This window comes from Alosa alosa, chromosome 10, assembly GCF_017589495.1.
Source record: "Alosa alosa isolate M-15738 ecotype Scorff River chromosome 10, AALO_Geno_1.1, whole genome shotgun sequence".
Taxonomy (NCBI): domain Eukaryota; kingdom Metazoa; phylum Chordata; class Actinopteri; order Clupeiformes; family Clupeidae; genus Alosa; species Alosa alosa.
In genome coordinates, this window is record NC_063198.1 from 23297002 (window position 1) to 23311615 (window position 14614).

Below are 14614 nucleotides of genomic sequence, written 5' to 3' on the forward strand. Positions count from 1 at the left end.
GTTTTTGAAGTGGTTCCTGTGCTTACATTTTGAGAGGAGTGTGTGGTTGAGCAGGGAGGATCTGACGGCAAAGACAGAAGCTCTTTAAAGCCCTTCAGCAGGCTCTGTCTCCATGGGGAGTGGAGAGCTTGAGGAGAAAATTTATTCAGGATCTTTGAAGAGCTTTCCACTTAAACTGGCGATTTTGGACGTTGTTCGAAAACACGAAAAACTGCGACTCAGCAAGTCTTGCGTCCAGAAATAGAACAAAGAAATGAAATTTAAAAATCAACTCAGGTCTTTTTTTTATCACTTGGACTCAATCAGTGTGTCCCTGATGGACCGCTGGTGCTTGTGTGTTTCTCAAAGCATTTAGCTGAAGGGAGAGGCTAGATTCTAAATGCAGGCAGTAGAAATCAATTAGTTGACAGTAATATTCACACCATAACAAGCAGGACTGAAGCAGACGCTCAAGAAAACAAAAATCTGTATTGGGATCGGCTTGTAATGATGACATTAAACTAAGGAGACCTTGAGACTGTACAATTCAGCATAGGTACAAGTGTGGGTACGGGTATTTGAGTAGCCTATATAGTGCACTCAAGTACTGGTCTCAGATAGCACAATGAGCATAAAACATTCAGAAAAAACTCAGGTTACTCTAAACACAGGTAGATTTGACCACAGGTAAATCTGACCACAAAAAAAACATATAGCACAGGTTACTTTAAGCACAGGTAACTGCTTAGGTACCTCTTAAGACAGGTACTGTAGTGCACCCGAGCTTCCATCAGACGATCCCTGACCAATCTGACTGAAGTGAAGCATCCCTGCATGTGTGCGGTCAGGAGAGTGTGTGTCACCAAAACCCGGTTGTGAACTCAAGTCACTTGCCTGCATCCTCCCATGAATGACTGATAGCATCCATCAGTGACGACAGAGCCGCAAGGCCAAACATGCAACCCTGTGGGCCCCCTGGGGCGCCTTTACAGAACCCTGGCCCTGAGGGGGGCCCTAGTCTGTGGCATGCTGAAGCAGGGACCAGTGAATGTTACCCATGATGCATCTCTCAAGAGTTTAACCAACCCTCTTTGATCCCCTGCCATACAGAAACATCAGGATGATGACGATGAGGAAGGTGAGACAGGGCTGACAGAGGAAGAGAAGGAGGAAGAGGAGAAGGAGGTTGAGATGCTGGGAAAACTGCAGTATTCACTGGCTTACGACTTCACAGACAATAAGGTCGGTCAGTCATACAGGGTGTGTGTGTGTGTGTGTGTGTGTGTGTGTGTGTGTGTGTGTGTGTGTGTGTGTGTGTGTGTGTTAATTGATATTCAGAGATAAACTTCACTTATCAGATCTCACCTAACTGGAAATTAGTATATGTTAGTATAATATATATATATACTCTTTTGATCCCGTGAGGGAAATTTGGTCTCTGCATTTATCCCAATCCGTGAATTAGTGAAACACACTCAGCACACAGTGAACAGAAGCACACAATAATCCCGGCCCAGTGAGCTGCCTGCAACAACAGCGGCGCTCGGGGAGCAGTGATGGGTTAGGTGCCTTGCTCAAGGGCACTTCAGCCGTGCCTACTGGTCGGGGTTTAAACCGGCAACCATCCGGTTACAAGTCCAAAGCGTTAACCAGTAGGCCACGGCTGCCCCTAAACAGTTAGGCAAACCCATTTGCACAGGCCAGCTTGTGAGCATGTTTGAGGGGGCACCAGGATTTGAACCTGTAAATGCTGATTCATGATTCTGATTAGCTGAGTCACATGGAGGTGAAGCCATAGCTGTCAACATTGAACTTTGAAAATAAGGGATATTTCCTGGGTTTTCTCACACAAAATACGGGAAAATGTCAACATTCATCTTTCTGTATCCCTCTGCTAACAGCAAAAATTCTGACTACAAAACTGCTGCATTAACTAAACGAGGTGTGGAGCTAGGCCTACTTTACTTACCAGGCACGCGGGAACCTGTTTTTGACCAGGGGTGCTGAATAACAAAAATAATGGATGTCCGACGATTTCTCCCCTCGGATTTTGACTGCTAAATACACCATTTTAGTGCGGTGTGCGGGTGATAGAGAGAAGTTTTAGAAACGTCCTGGTCAACCACAAATTCCAATGTTCCGCGACAGCACTCCGACTCCACTGCACCCACCCTAACCCCACAGAAGCGCACTTGACATCATTAGCCTATTTCAGTATAGCTAAGGAAAATTACTTTTCTGATCGTCAAAACCACACCAGAGATGTTTGGCTTTAAATATAGGCTAATAATCAGGCTGCAATGATCTCGCAAATAATTCCTGAATAGCCTAAAGTGTGTCATCTCCACAGCAAGAATGTGTCCTAATAATATCTATCTTAGCGACTAGTGAAATGATTTCACCAGCTATAATTTATTGGTTTTGCAAAACTGTACAACACAATTAAAGTTTCTTTCAGCTTATCCCTGCTTTTTTTTTTGAAATCGCGCATAGAATATGTAGGCCTATATCAACCGTAGGCCTACACACTTGATCGCTATCACATAGCTGAAACCACGTTACGGTTCTTACAGTAGCCTAACTGACTCACGTTCACGTTGATCTCTATAACTGTTCATTTTTAGTAGCCTATATTCGAACCAATCCATAACCCTTTTTTGCTATTTGACTCATCATTTCACATACAAAAATAAAAAAAAGACAGCGAATTAGTAATTATTTAAAAATATACATAACAAATCTTAAAAATCTATCTCCTGCCAGCAGGGGGTGCTGCAGCACCCTCAGCACCCCCCTTCCCGCGCCCTTGTTACTTACAGATTGGCGTCAGTACAGAGACCGACAGGTCCGGTGGTAGGGCTAATGTTATGAGAGTATTAAAATGCGGGATATTTTACGGGAAAATATTAAAAACGGGAAGACAGTGGGAAAAAAAGTTAAAATACGTGAGAAACCCAGAAAAAACGGGAGGGTTGACAGGCATGGGTGATGCACTGAAGTTTGAACACAGCATAAATGATGTGTGTTATGTCACATAGTCCTTGAGCTGCATTGCTGTTCATAATATTTGTTTTTCATATAACAAATTTAGAGGTTCTGATATGTTGGTGTATCCCTGAGATGTAAGGTCAGTGTGTGTGTGTGTGTGTGTGTGTGTGTGTGTGTGTGTGTGTGTGTGTGTGTGCATGAACCATGTTCGTGTGCATGCCAGCTGCTGAGTCAATCTGCATACCTTCACAAAAAGTCAGTCTGTGAATTTATGTGTGTGTGTGTGTGTGTGTGTGTGTGTGTGTGTCAGATTATATTCCTCAATATGTGGGCTGTGGTGGCTGCTCAAGCGTGGGTCCTGTAATGACATTTGTGACGAGCTTTGGAGCGATATGGGAACGCTGTGTCACAGTGGAGGGTCCCTGAGGACTTGCTGAGTCAGCACTGGGCAACAAGGGACTTAAGAACTGATGACAAAAAAGCATTTAGAGTTTCACAGACCACCGTCATTATCTTCCTTTGATTTCTCCATGGTGTGCAGACCACTTTAAGGCAATCTAATTTAATATTCTCACTTTGATGATGATATACACTATGATGTCCTTAGGCCAGACTAGCAACTACGACAAACCATGCAACATTCACATCAATCCTTCAGTCACAGGCTGCTTCAGTCATCAATTATGGATCCATTTAATGAATGCATAATTAATCATCTGAACAGTGAGTTTTTTCTGTTTTTGTACGTAGCTGGTAGTACTAGCATAGTAGATAAAATCAAGCCTGTGTGGTTAAATATGGTGCACTCTCATGGTGGGCTTCAGTACTTGTGTTCATTAAAGGAATTATCCGGAGTAAAATGCACTTTAGATCAAAAAGTCCGTAGGAGTCGATTGCCAAGTGTGGAGTAACACGCTCTGGAAATTCACAATTTCGTCACCGTTTAAAAAAAAAAAAAAAAGAAAAACATAGTCCAGTCCATACAACTTCATTTCAATTTCAAAAGAAATACTGGACTATGTTTTTTTTTTTTTTTTTTTTACCGCCCGAAATTGTGAATTTCCAGAGTGTTACTCCACACTTGGCAATCGACTCTGGACTTTCCCTAAAATGGCAGCAAAGATGGCAACATTTCGGAAAGGTACTGGCTTGATGAAATTAATTCTGGACTCTCTATCCGACCACATAAAGACCTCGGGATACTTCGGTTTGGCTTTAGGGACCCTCTACTCACTACCACGTAAGTGCAATGTTGTTTGGAACCGTAGAAGAAGTATAAAAATAGCGTTTTGTAGCGGTGAAATAATATGCCCTTCTCACTTCCACGCAAACGAGTTTTGACTAAAAACGGTAAAATCGAACTCTCTCAAAACACATCTGAATGACATGATTTTGATGTCAACTCAACGTATGTACTCCCAATCATCCATAAATTGATCTAAAGTGCATTTTACTCCGGATAATTCCTTTAATATGCATTGAGCAGAAGACGTGTGAGAAGTTTCCTCTGCCAAAGCTGCTTTGACAAGAGCAGCAGACGTGTTAGGAGCTAATCTGTGGTGTAGTGTAGCAATATCCGTGTGTGTGTGTGTGTGTGTGTGTGTGTGTGTGTGTGTGTGTGTGTGTGTATGTGTGTGTGTGTGTGTGTGTAGGACTCAACACTCAATATCTTAATTTCATTAGCAGCTATCAGTAGCCTCCAGATTCAGTTTGGAAGATTCTGAGCACAGTTGAAAGGCACATAAAAGTTCACCTGGTGCAATGCATTTTAAAGAACATTTTAGCCAATGTCTTCCTTAAGGTAAATGTTATGACACTGATCTTTTTCCATGTGCTACAAAGAACAACACGGGTCATCAGTGGTTCATCAGAGGTTGAACTGCCACCCAGGAACTGTAAAGTTCTTCTGAGGTACTCAGGTGTCCTCAAATGTAAACTCCGTACAACTGCTCTGAACAGAGGCTTGCGTAGCCTCCCTCCTTGACTTGCCTTGAGTTGCCACCAACATACACACTGTGCTTTTACCAGTTTATAAAAAATAACTGAGCAGAAAAAATACCGAAAGACTGGAATGTTCTTTAATCTTCCATGCTTTTGTGTTGTTCAGCTGACCGTGGGCATCCTTCAGTGTGCCGACCTGGTTTCCATGGATTCAGGTGGCACCTCCGACCCCTACGTGAAGGTCTTCATTCTTCCCGACAAGAAGAAGAAATTTGACACAAAGGTGCAAAAGAAAAACCTAAATCCAGTGTTCAACGAGTCCTTCGTTTTCAAGGTGAGTACAGTGTCAACAGCTTGAAAGGGCTTTTTCTTTTCTTTTTTTTTGCAAGACCCTGGGTTCTCAGCAAAAGAATCAAAGAGATTGAAGATGGCTTTATACGCTGCTTTCAATAAAGTTATTGCGCTGTCAATATCTTGTAGGCTACAACAGACAGGCTCAACCGAAGCGCGCTCAGGTGACGTGATAGACTACTGTTGCTCACCTGTCGTATAAAGGCCGCCCAGACCATTTGATTGGTGCAGTCGGTTCTAACTGCTCTGGTTCGGGCATAGTTGCTTTTCAATGGAACAAGTCCAGACCGAATTTCCCGACCGACGTGGTTTAATTATTTTGAGGGTTCAACAAAAAATCGTTTTATTTACCAAAAGCTTAATAAATAACAGGATAACTTTTTGAATAAAGTTCTGTGCCCAAAATAAGGGTATCTAAACAGAACAGACATCACCCGATGACATTAACCCACGACATGAACCGACAAAATGAGACAAAGGGGAACTTAAATACAGACTGGCCAGACCATGAATAACAAAAAGGGGAACACGACAAAATCAATTAACTTTCAGACATTACCAAGACATTCAAATATATAATCACCCATTTTGCTATCAATAAATAAACTACACATAAAGACATTTTCAAATAAAGTAATCCTAGTCAATTCACTTTATTTATATAGCACATAATAGCAGTTGACCCAAACTGCTGTACAGGTGAGGCAGGCAAACAAGAATGATCCGAATACAGAGGCTTAAAGGGGCAGACACTTCACTGAACAGATAGATACAGTACATACACGAGAACAGGAGGAATGTAAGGATCAAAACCAAGTAAAAATAAGAATAAAAAGAGAGTAAAACATACTAGTTAAAGAAAAATAAAACAGTAAAATGTTCTAACGTAAAAATAAGAATAGGAAGTAAAAATAAGAATAAAAGAATGTAAAATGTACTAAGGTAAAGATAAAAATAGAAATAAAACAAATCAAAGTAAGGATTAAAAAGTAAGTAAAAAATAAGAGTAAATGTGTAGGGTTTCTCTGAAAATCATCTTCCCTTATTCCCCTCGACCTACAGTGCCTACAGACCTACATACCACCATTATTTACAGTGTTATGTCCAGTGTCTGAGGTTCAGAGAACGATGGGAGGTTCTCCAGAGCTTGGGTGTGTGAATGAGCAAGTGGAGCTCCAGTCCCAGCTCCTAATGAGGTCTGGAGGGACTTTTAAAAGCGTCCAGTGGTCAGATCTCTGGCCCCTATACTTTATGTGCAAGGCGGTGTGTGTGTATGAATGTGTGTGTGACTGTGGCTATAAGTGTGTGTGTGTGTGTGTGTGTGTGTGTGTGATCAGTGCTCTGCCCACAGCTGCACACAGTTCTGCAGTGATGCACTGATGGTATGATTTCTCTCCTCCTCCATACCCCACCCTGTGCAGCAGAACATCCACAGTATACAATCTAAAATAGAACCAGACGCAAATATTACAAATGAAAATGCAACACTCTAAAATAGACCATGGAGCAATACATAGGAATGAAAATGTTTTAATACTTTAATACAGAACCTGAAGCCAACCACATTCTGCCCTGTGAGTTGCTAAGAAGCGTTATGGAAACACAATCTAGACAGTAGAGTGGAAGTGTGAGGGGCTCATTTCAAACACTAATGATGTGTAAGGACCCTGTAGCTCAGTAATTATGTCTTTGATGTCGCTTGACTAATACTCTGTGTGTGTGTGTGTGTGTGTGTGTGTGTGTGTGTGTGTGTGTGTGTGTGTGTGTGTGTGTGTGTGTGTGTATGTGTGTGTGTGTGTGTAATACACTGTTTTCTAGCATAAGCACTGTCCTTTAGCTCTAAGATGCACTAAAGTGAACATTGTCAATACATAAACAATATGTACTAATCATACTAAACAGTGTTTAGTACTAATCATACTAAACAGTGCTGACAGACCTTTGCTACAAAACTGAACAACCATTTTTACCCTTTTATTACGCAAATATGTTGACATTAGGACGAGCTTCTTCCAAGTCAAGATGGTCAGAGGTTGAATCTGAAGCTGGACTGTGCAGCACATATCCTCACTGTACATTCCTCACTCCTGTCAGGCAAATGAGAAAGAAAACGAAAAACACAGCGACCCTGTGACATGGCTACAGCCTGACCAGTAATTCGGTCACGTGGTCACTGCCTTGTCAATGTTCTCACACTGCTTTGTGTCTCCCCGGCCCTGGTGGCCCTCAGCTTCCCTATGAAGAGCTTGGAGGGAAGACGCTGGTCATGTCTGTGTACGACTACGACCGCTTTTCCAAGCACGACATCATCGGGGAGGTGAAGATTGACTTCAAATCCATTGACCTGGGAAAACCCATTGAGGAGTGGAAGGAGCTGGAAAGTGTCGAGAAAGAGGAGGTTGGTCAAGAGCCCCACCACCACTCATACTTACAGTACACTGGAATATACAGTACATAGTATCTAGATCTATAGTATACTTCTATTGGGGCCGATCACTGGAATATACAGTACATAGTATCTAGATCTATAGTATACTTCTATTGGGGCCGATCCCTGAGCATCTTTAGCAGAAGGAGTTACATGATAAAGTTTGGAGACCTCTCAAGTGAATTATATCATTACAGTTTTTTTTATTCTGCTGAAAATTGAAAAGGAGTAACTAAAGCTCTTCCGCAGAGAGATTTAAATAATAATGACAATGTTTTTTTATTCAATGACTTTGTGGAATGTACCATGGGGTGAAAATAAAAACAAACAAACAATAAAAACTATTAAACAAACACACAAACAGCAATTGTGGAATGCACCCATGGGTGCCCAGATTTCTGCATACAGATGCTCTGTCCACAGTGTGGCTGTTTGTTGTAGTCGGGGTTAGCTCCAGCTTCACTGCACTGCTGTGCTTTTCCCCACCTCAGCCGGAGAAGCTGGGAGACATCTGCATCTCGCTGCGTTACGTGCCCACAGCCGGCAAACTCACCGTCAACGTCCTGGAGGCCAAGAACCTCAAGAAGATGGACGTCGGTGGACTTTCCGGTGAGATCAACTAATTATTTCTCTCTCGCAGCATTTCCCTCTGTCTGTCCATTGTCACCTCAGCCCTTTTGACTTCTACCTTTGTCCACTTGTACATTTCTCCTTGTCCAGCCCTGAGAAGTTTACATGTTCCCTGATGAGCAGGACAGTGCTTAGGGATAAGCTCTTTAGAGGAGAGCTATTTGAACACATGTTGCTGGGGTGAAAGGGACAGAGTTAGAGGGAACGGACATTTATTCAAAAGCACCTTGAGCCAGTACTCATTATGAAAGACGTGTTTCAGAGGCACAAAACCCGTTGCCATTGACAGTGGTCATTGTATACTTTTCAGTGGTAATTATATAGTTTTTTACGGACCTCCGTACGTTTGGAAGGCCCATTCATGTGAATGGAACTTTCTGCAGCACTCGAAAGAGCCGTGTAATAATTGACTAAACTACTGTACACCTCACCACACTCTGACGAGTTTTTGGAGTGGACCTGATGTTGTTTATGTTGTACTGCACACACACACACACACACACACACACACACGCAGATCCTTATGTGAAGATCCAGGTGCTTCAGAATGGCAAGAAGTTCAAGAAGAAGAAGACCACAGTGAAGAAGAACACCCTGAATCCCTACTTTAATGAGTCCTTCAGCTTTGAGATCCCTCTGGAACAGATGCAGGTAAGGACCAGTCCACACACATACACACACACACACCCCTACACACTCACACTGTGTGTGGCGTCAAAAAGACTGAAACACGGTCATTCTCACTGACAAAATGGTTGGCTGTGGCAAATAATCTGCAAACAGTACATTGAAATGTTGCCAAGAATGATGACCCTAAGAGTCCAATCATTGCAAACCACATTATTTTGAAGTTACATTATCAATCAACAAGTAAGAAATGGGAATGTAGAAATGGTGACTGATGCCCACCTACTTGTGTTTTCATTTGCACATTTCTCTGTAGAAAATCCTGGTAGTGGTCACCGTCTTTGACTACGACAAGATCGGCTCAAACGACGCCATCGGGAAGCTGTTCATCGGTAGCAAGGCGTCAGGCACGGAGATGAAGCACTGGGCCGACATGCTGGCCAACCCACGCCGGCCCATTGCCCAGTGGCACCCGCTCCGTCCAGAGGAGGATGTGGACGGAGCCCTGGCCTCGCTCTTTGCCAAGAAGTAATGCCATGGAGACCAGCTGACGCCATGGAAACCAACCAATTAACCAACCAACCAACCAACCAACCAACCAACCAACCCACAAACCGACTAACCAACCCTCCCCTCATCCTCCGCCTAATCTTCGTATTCTTCCTGATCATACTCTTCCTCCTCGTACTCCTCGCTCCACTGCATGAGTGTCATGACCCACTGTACACCCCCCCACGCCTCTCAGCAATCCTCCGTATCCAGTACTCACAGTATGAACACCATAGGGGGGGGAGGGGTGGGGTGGGGGGATCAAATGTAAACTCCATTGATGAGTTTTAACTCCAAATTTACACTCTCACTGTCTTCATCACCAGTTAGTGCACAGTGAGGGCCGAGTGTGTGTGAAATGACGAGAGCCGGATAGATCAACGTGTGTGACTTGTTTATAGCTCAGCGCTGACTGGTAACTTGTTGAAATGTGTTTACTAAAGACGAGCTTTCCGATAGTCTAAATTTTACAGATGCCATTACGTTTTTTCACCTTCTGGATGAGTCTTCCGATAGGTGTTACAGTATATCCACAGACAGCACTCAGGCATGGCAAAGTGCTGAGTGAGTAAAGTGCCATTCATATCGACAGAATTCATCAGCAACTACTAGTGAATAACATACACATTAAATATTTGCCATTATTTTCTTTGTTCTCTGGTTGAAGAACTAGTTGTACTCCAGGTGTTGTTATGATGTCCGTTTGGGGCTGGGTAGACATAGTTTATGGCCTTTTGGCATCTTGAATGATGATAATGTGTGCCTAACTGTTGCCATTGACACAGGTTTTCTTGACTGCAGCAGCCAAGGTAAACCAGAGCATTGTAATAAATGTAATTGTTGCAATTCAAAAGAAGTCAGCCAATAACTCAACTATGGAGAGAACAGAAATAGCCTAAGGATATTCTTTAAAGCGATGACAGACATATCTTAAGTATATAGTGCCATGAAAAGCAATTATTTTAACATGTATTCTCATGTGCTTTTCCGGTAGAAAGAGTCAGATAATTTCACGTAGGCATAGGCAACACATTGCGTAATGTTACACATATGGCTGGGAAATTCTGAGCCAACTAAAGCAATTTAACCCAACCCACCCAATTCAGTGTCCTTCGAATGTGATGATGGTACACGTGCAGGAATGTCCAGGGAGACGCATGTGAGAGTGGGGCACTTTATCTGTTGTCATAGAGGGGTCAATCTCATGTACCTCATGGGTCAGAGGACACTGCTTTCACATACAGCCACCAGGCGACTCATGGGACACATTTACTGTTACAGCAGAGCCTATATTACTCTTAGACCCTCTGCACACTAACCCGGGTACATTTGAAAACACACAATTATGTCTCTGTTTCTTCTGTCCACACTGAAACATGTAGTCTAACAATGTTCAGGACATCACTCATGCTATAAGAGAACCTCAGCTCTACACTAAGGACACACACACACACACACACACACACACACACACACACACATGCTGCATAGAGCATGCTGTGGCTGCACACATCTGCTATTTCAATGTTTTAGGACATTCCCTCATTTAGTGACATGGCACACACACACACACACACACACACAAAGTGATGATTACTCATTCAGAACACACACTCTCACACAAACACACATATATACACTCACATCCGCAGGCACAGAACTCACACACACATTCAGACTTGTCTGCGATGTGTTTAATTTCACTGCCTTTTGTTTGTGTTAAGCAAACCTCACTGATGTGCTCCTCTCAAACCCATCCAATTCACAGCGTCGCCCATTTAATAAGCCAAAGTACTCGTTCAGTTCTGGAGGTCTAACAGCGCAGTTGTGTGTCAGGCATGCGTTAGTGTCAGTGTCCCTCCACAGGATTGCAGCCGTCTCCTGCTGTGTAGATGAGCCCATATAGAGCAACTGAGAACCAAGGAGAAAGACAAGAGACTCCATCAAGTCAGTTCATCAGTGAGCACTTTCAACTCCCCTCTTCTCCCCACCCGATTGTGTACATAATGCATTCAGCAAAACTTGTCAATACCGCATGTACCAAGACAATGTTGTAAATAGAAGCATGATTTCAAGATAGGACATAATGATATTGTGTATGTGTGTGTGTGAGCGTGTGGCATTTGTCGATTTGATAATAAAATGAGAAGAGAAAATGCACTGACTGCACATTTTATGTAACTCCTCCTGGGCGGGTGCTGGACTCAACATAAAAGTAGATAAAATGGTTATATATTTTAAAAAAATTCAGGTTCTTTTCATGTTTAGAACACGCTTGTTAAGAGTTGTGTGCAAGATCAGTGTTGAAACCATATTCAGCATCTTGTTGGATTTTATTTCAAATTATTATGTTTTTATGTGTTATTTTTATATACTTAACAGTTATTTGTATTTTGTCAATATTACAGAAAAACTGCACTGGAGAATCTTATCTGGTTATACATAGGGGGCTACAAGTCAACTGATTTTCAATGGAATCCCAATTCAATTCCTAAACAGCTGGATCTGGTTCAGATCTGGCCCTCATCCGCTAAACCCATGCCAGACCAGGCTCCATAGCTCCTCCAGAGTCAAGCATTGTTTGATTGCATTACTGTGTGATTGCAGTGTTTGATTGACTGCACAGGTCAGGACTGCTCATTCACGATCGAATGACAGGTAAACCAAAAAAAAAGAGAAAGAAAATGCAAAGCTGCATCCTGACCCAAACTAAAATGCACAGGAAACACTGAGTGTATACTAAAGAACAGCAAAACACTCAGACGCTTAGACTTGTAGCCCTCCCTGATTAGTTTGTCCCTCTGTTCAGCTTTCTCTCATGCTAGACACACTGCCTCATATAGCTGATGACACTGGAGCACTGGACCCAATGGCCAGAGCTTGACCAGATGTATTCCAGAGTCAGAGGTTATCTGATGCAACATTTGCAATGTATTTTCATTCACGTGTATGAACTCTCATCCAAACAATAAGCCATAAATGCCATGAGACAAGAAGATCCTCTGACTCTTACTGTAAAACAAATGTTGTAGTCATTGTGAAGGTGGGGAGGACATGTCTCCCTTGTTTTTGTAGAGTTAGCGATTTAAAGCTTTTACATTTTGAGGCAGTCTGTTCAAAGACTGCCTCCCGGGTTTTATTTTTATTGTTCCTAATCAACATCAACTGTGTTTTGAATCCCAGATGTATTTTGTACACACGGAGAAGAGTGCGGATGACATGCAGTGAGAGAGTGGGAGGGCATTAAATGTGCTCACGCGTAATGTAGCCACATGCTAGTTCATTTGGTGTTTTGCATTTAAGAAGACAAATGTATGACTGCTTGCTCAATGTGTGGTGAAACTGTAGCGCTCCATGAGTGTCGGTGGCATGATTTTGAAATATAGCATCTGTTTCCACAGTCACTTTCAGATAGTCTAGTACTTTATTTTCTAATAGTGTGGACACGGTTTGAATCTACACATGAAGACACACACACACACACATATATATATATATATATATATATATATATATAGAAATATCATCTGATACATAATTTTTTTCAATTCAAATTATCATGATTGATGAAAATCATTTATGGTGTAAAACATTAAAAATACTATATGGATTAATACAATAGTATGACAGCAGTCTAGATTTTGGATATATGCAGTATATATAACAAAGATTTTTCTATAATAATTAATAATAAAAAAATACTCAGAGAAAAATATAGATTTTACGGCTAGGAGGCTAGGAACTTAAACAATCAATGTTTGTTTGAAACATGGATTTTCCAAGTATCTCAAAGAGCGGATGGTTACTCAGAGAAGCATGCCATTTACTTGTGTTTATCACTGTGTGTACGAAGAGTAATAAATCATCTCAATGATTTCCTTCATTTATCTGTTTCCTTCAGTGTGCATTTTAAACTATCCCATGTGACAACCCTTGATTGTGATTTTGATTGTAATTTTGCCCTCCTTCTCATGGTTCTCCATGGGGTTGTGTTGTGTGCTATGCATCGGGGTCTGGGGTAGGTGCTCTGACGTGCTGTGTGCTTTCTGTTGTTCTCTGAGCCATTTCGGACTCTTCTTCAGCAGCTCGCTCGCTCGCTCGCTCGCTCTCTCTCTCTTTTTCTCTGTGTGTGTTGGCTTTAAGTGTTGTGTTTCGCACTAGGATAAACGGAGCCTACTGTGTCCTCTCTGTCCCTGACTTTCAAAAAAGAAAAGAAAGGAAAGAAAGAAAGAAAATAAACGGGGGGGGGATCCAGTGACCCCTGTGACACAGGCAACAGAATCCCCCCCCTACCCCTTCCCTTCTTGGGACACTGTGGAGGCCCCACATATTCGCCTTGTGTTGAACAAACTCTTATTTTCCAGGTGGACCAATGTTGTCACAAAGCTTTTCTTCTCAATGCAATACTGCCGACCCCCTGCAGCTTACTAATGCCCTCTACCATGCCCGTCACCTCCAACATGACTACTGTTCATCGCCCCCTCCTCTCCCCTCACAGCTACTTCCTGTTTTTCTGGCCTCTTCCTCTTCTTATTCTTCCTCCTATTATTATTTTCTTCTTCTTCTTCTACTTCTTCTTCAATCTCTTGTAGAGGTATCTGTGTTGGTAGCTGTTCCTACTGTGGATGCTTTGGCATGCTTCGCTCCCTTATGATAAGGACATATCACTGTTGAACATAACATCCCTTCTACAATAAATCCCTAAGGCTTTTTGTCATCCCTGTGTAAATCAAACAGTGAACAGTGTTGAATCCTCAAGGGCACCACATAAAAGGTCTCCATAACAGATTTACTCCATGTGTTATCAACTAGCAATCGTAAGAAATAAAGGCCTTTTAACTACTCTCGTCTTGAGTGGTTTGTTGGTAATGCCGCTCCATTCCTGCACCACTTTTATTCATTATACGCCTGAGCTGTATAGCACCCTACCTAAACATACAGAGGGAGAATCCATAAACATTTTTAAGCGTAAGATGAAAACATATCCTTTGCTTTTCGCTTTTCATGAGCAAAAACATAAAAATAGCATTATATATACACACACACAGACACAGACTACCAGTCAAAAGTTTGGGGTCACTTAGAAATCACCATTCCACTCCATTATATACATAATACCAG

The 14614-nt window shown here is 42.2% G+C and overlaps 1 protein-coding gene across 2 annotated transcripts in view; it reads left to right on the forward strand.

Moving 5' to 3' along the window:
• LOC125301938 (synaptotagmin-2) overlaps positions 1-14335 on the forward strand; it is a 28424-nt gene extending 14089 nt beyond the window's left edge. The window contains exons 4-9 of one of the 2 annotated variants that reach the window (XM_048254813.1): positions 1090-1221; positions 5075-5242; positions 7490-7657; positions 8179-8296; positions 8835-8968; positions 9261-14335. In XM_048254813.1, the coding sequence (XP_048110770.1) occupies positions 1090-1221; positions 5075-5242; positions 7490-7657; positions 8179-8296; positions 8835-8968; positions 9261-9476 (936 nt within the window). In that variant the 3' untranslated portion in view covers positions 9477-14335. The remainder of the gene's footprint in view (positions 1-1089; positions 1222-5074; positions 5243-7489; positions 7658-8178; positions 8297-8834; positions 8969-9260) is intronic. The other variant, XM_048254814.1, reaches the window with a different exon arrangement.
• Positions 14336-14614: the final 279 nt, after the last annotated feature.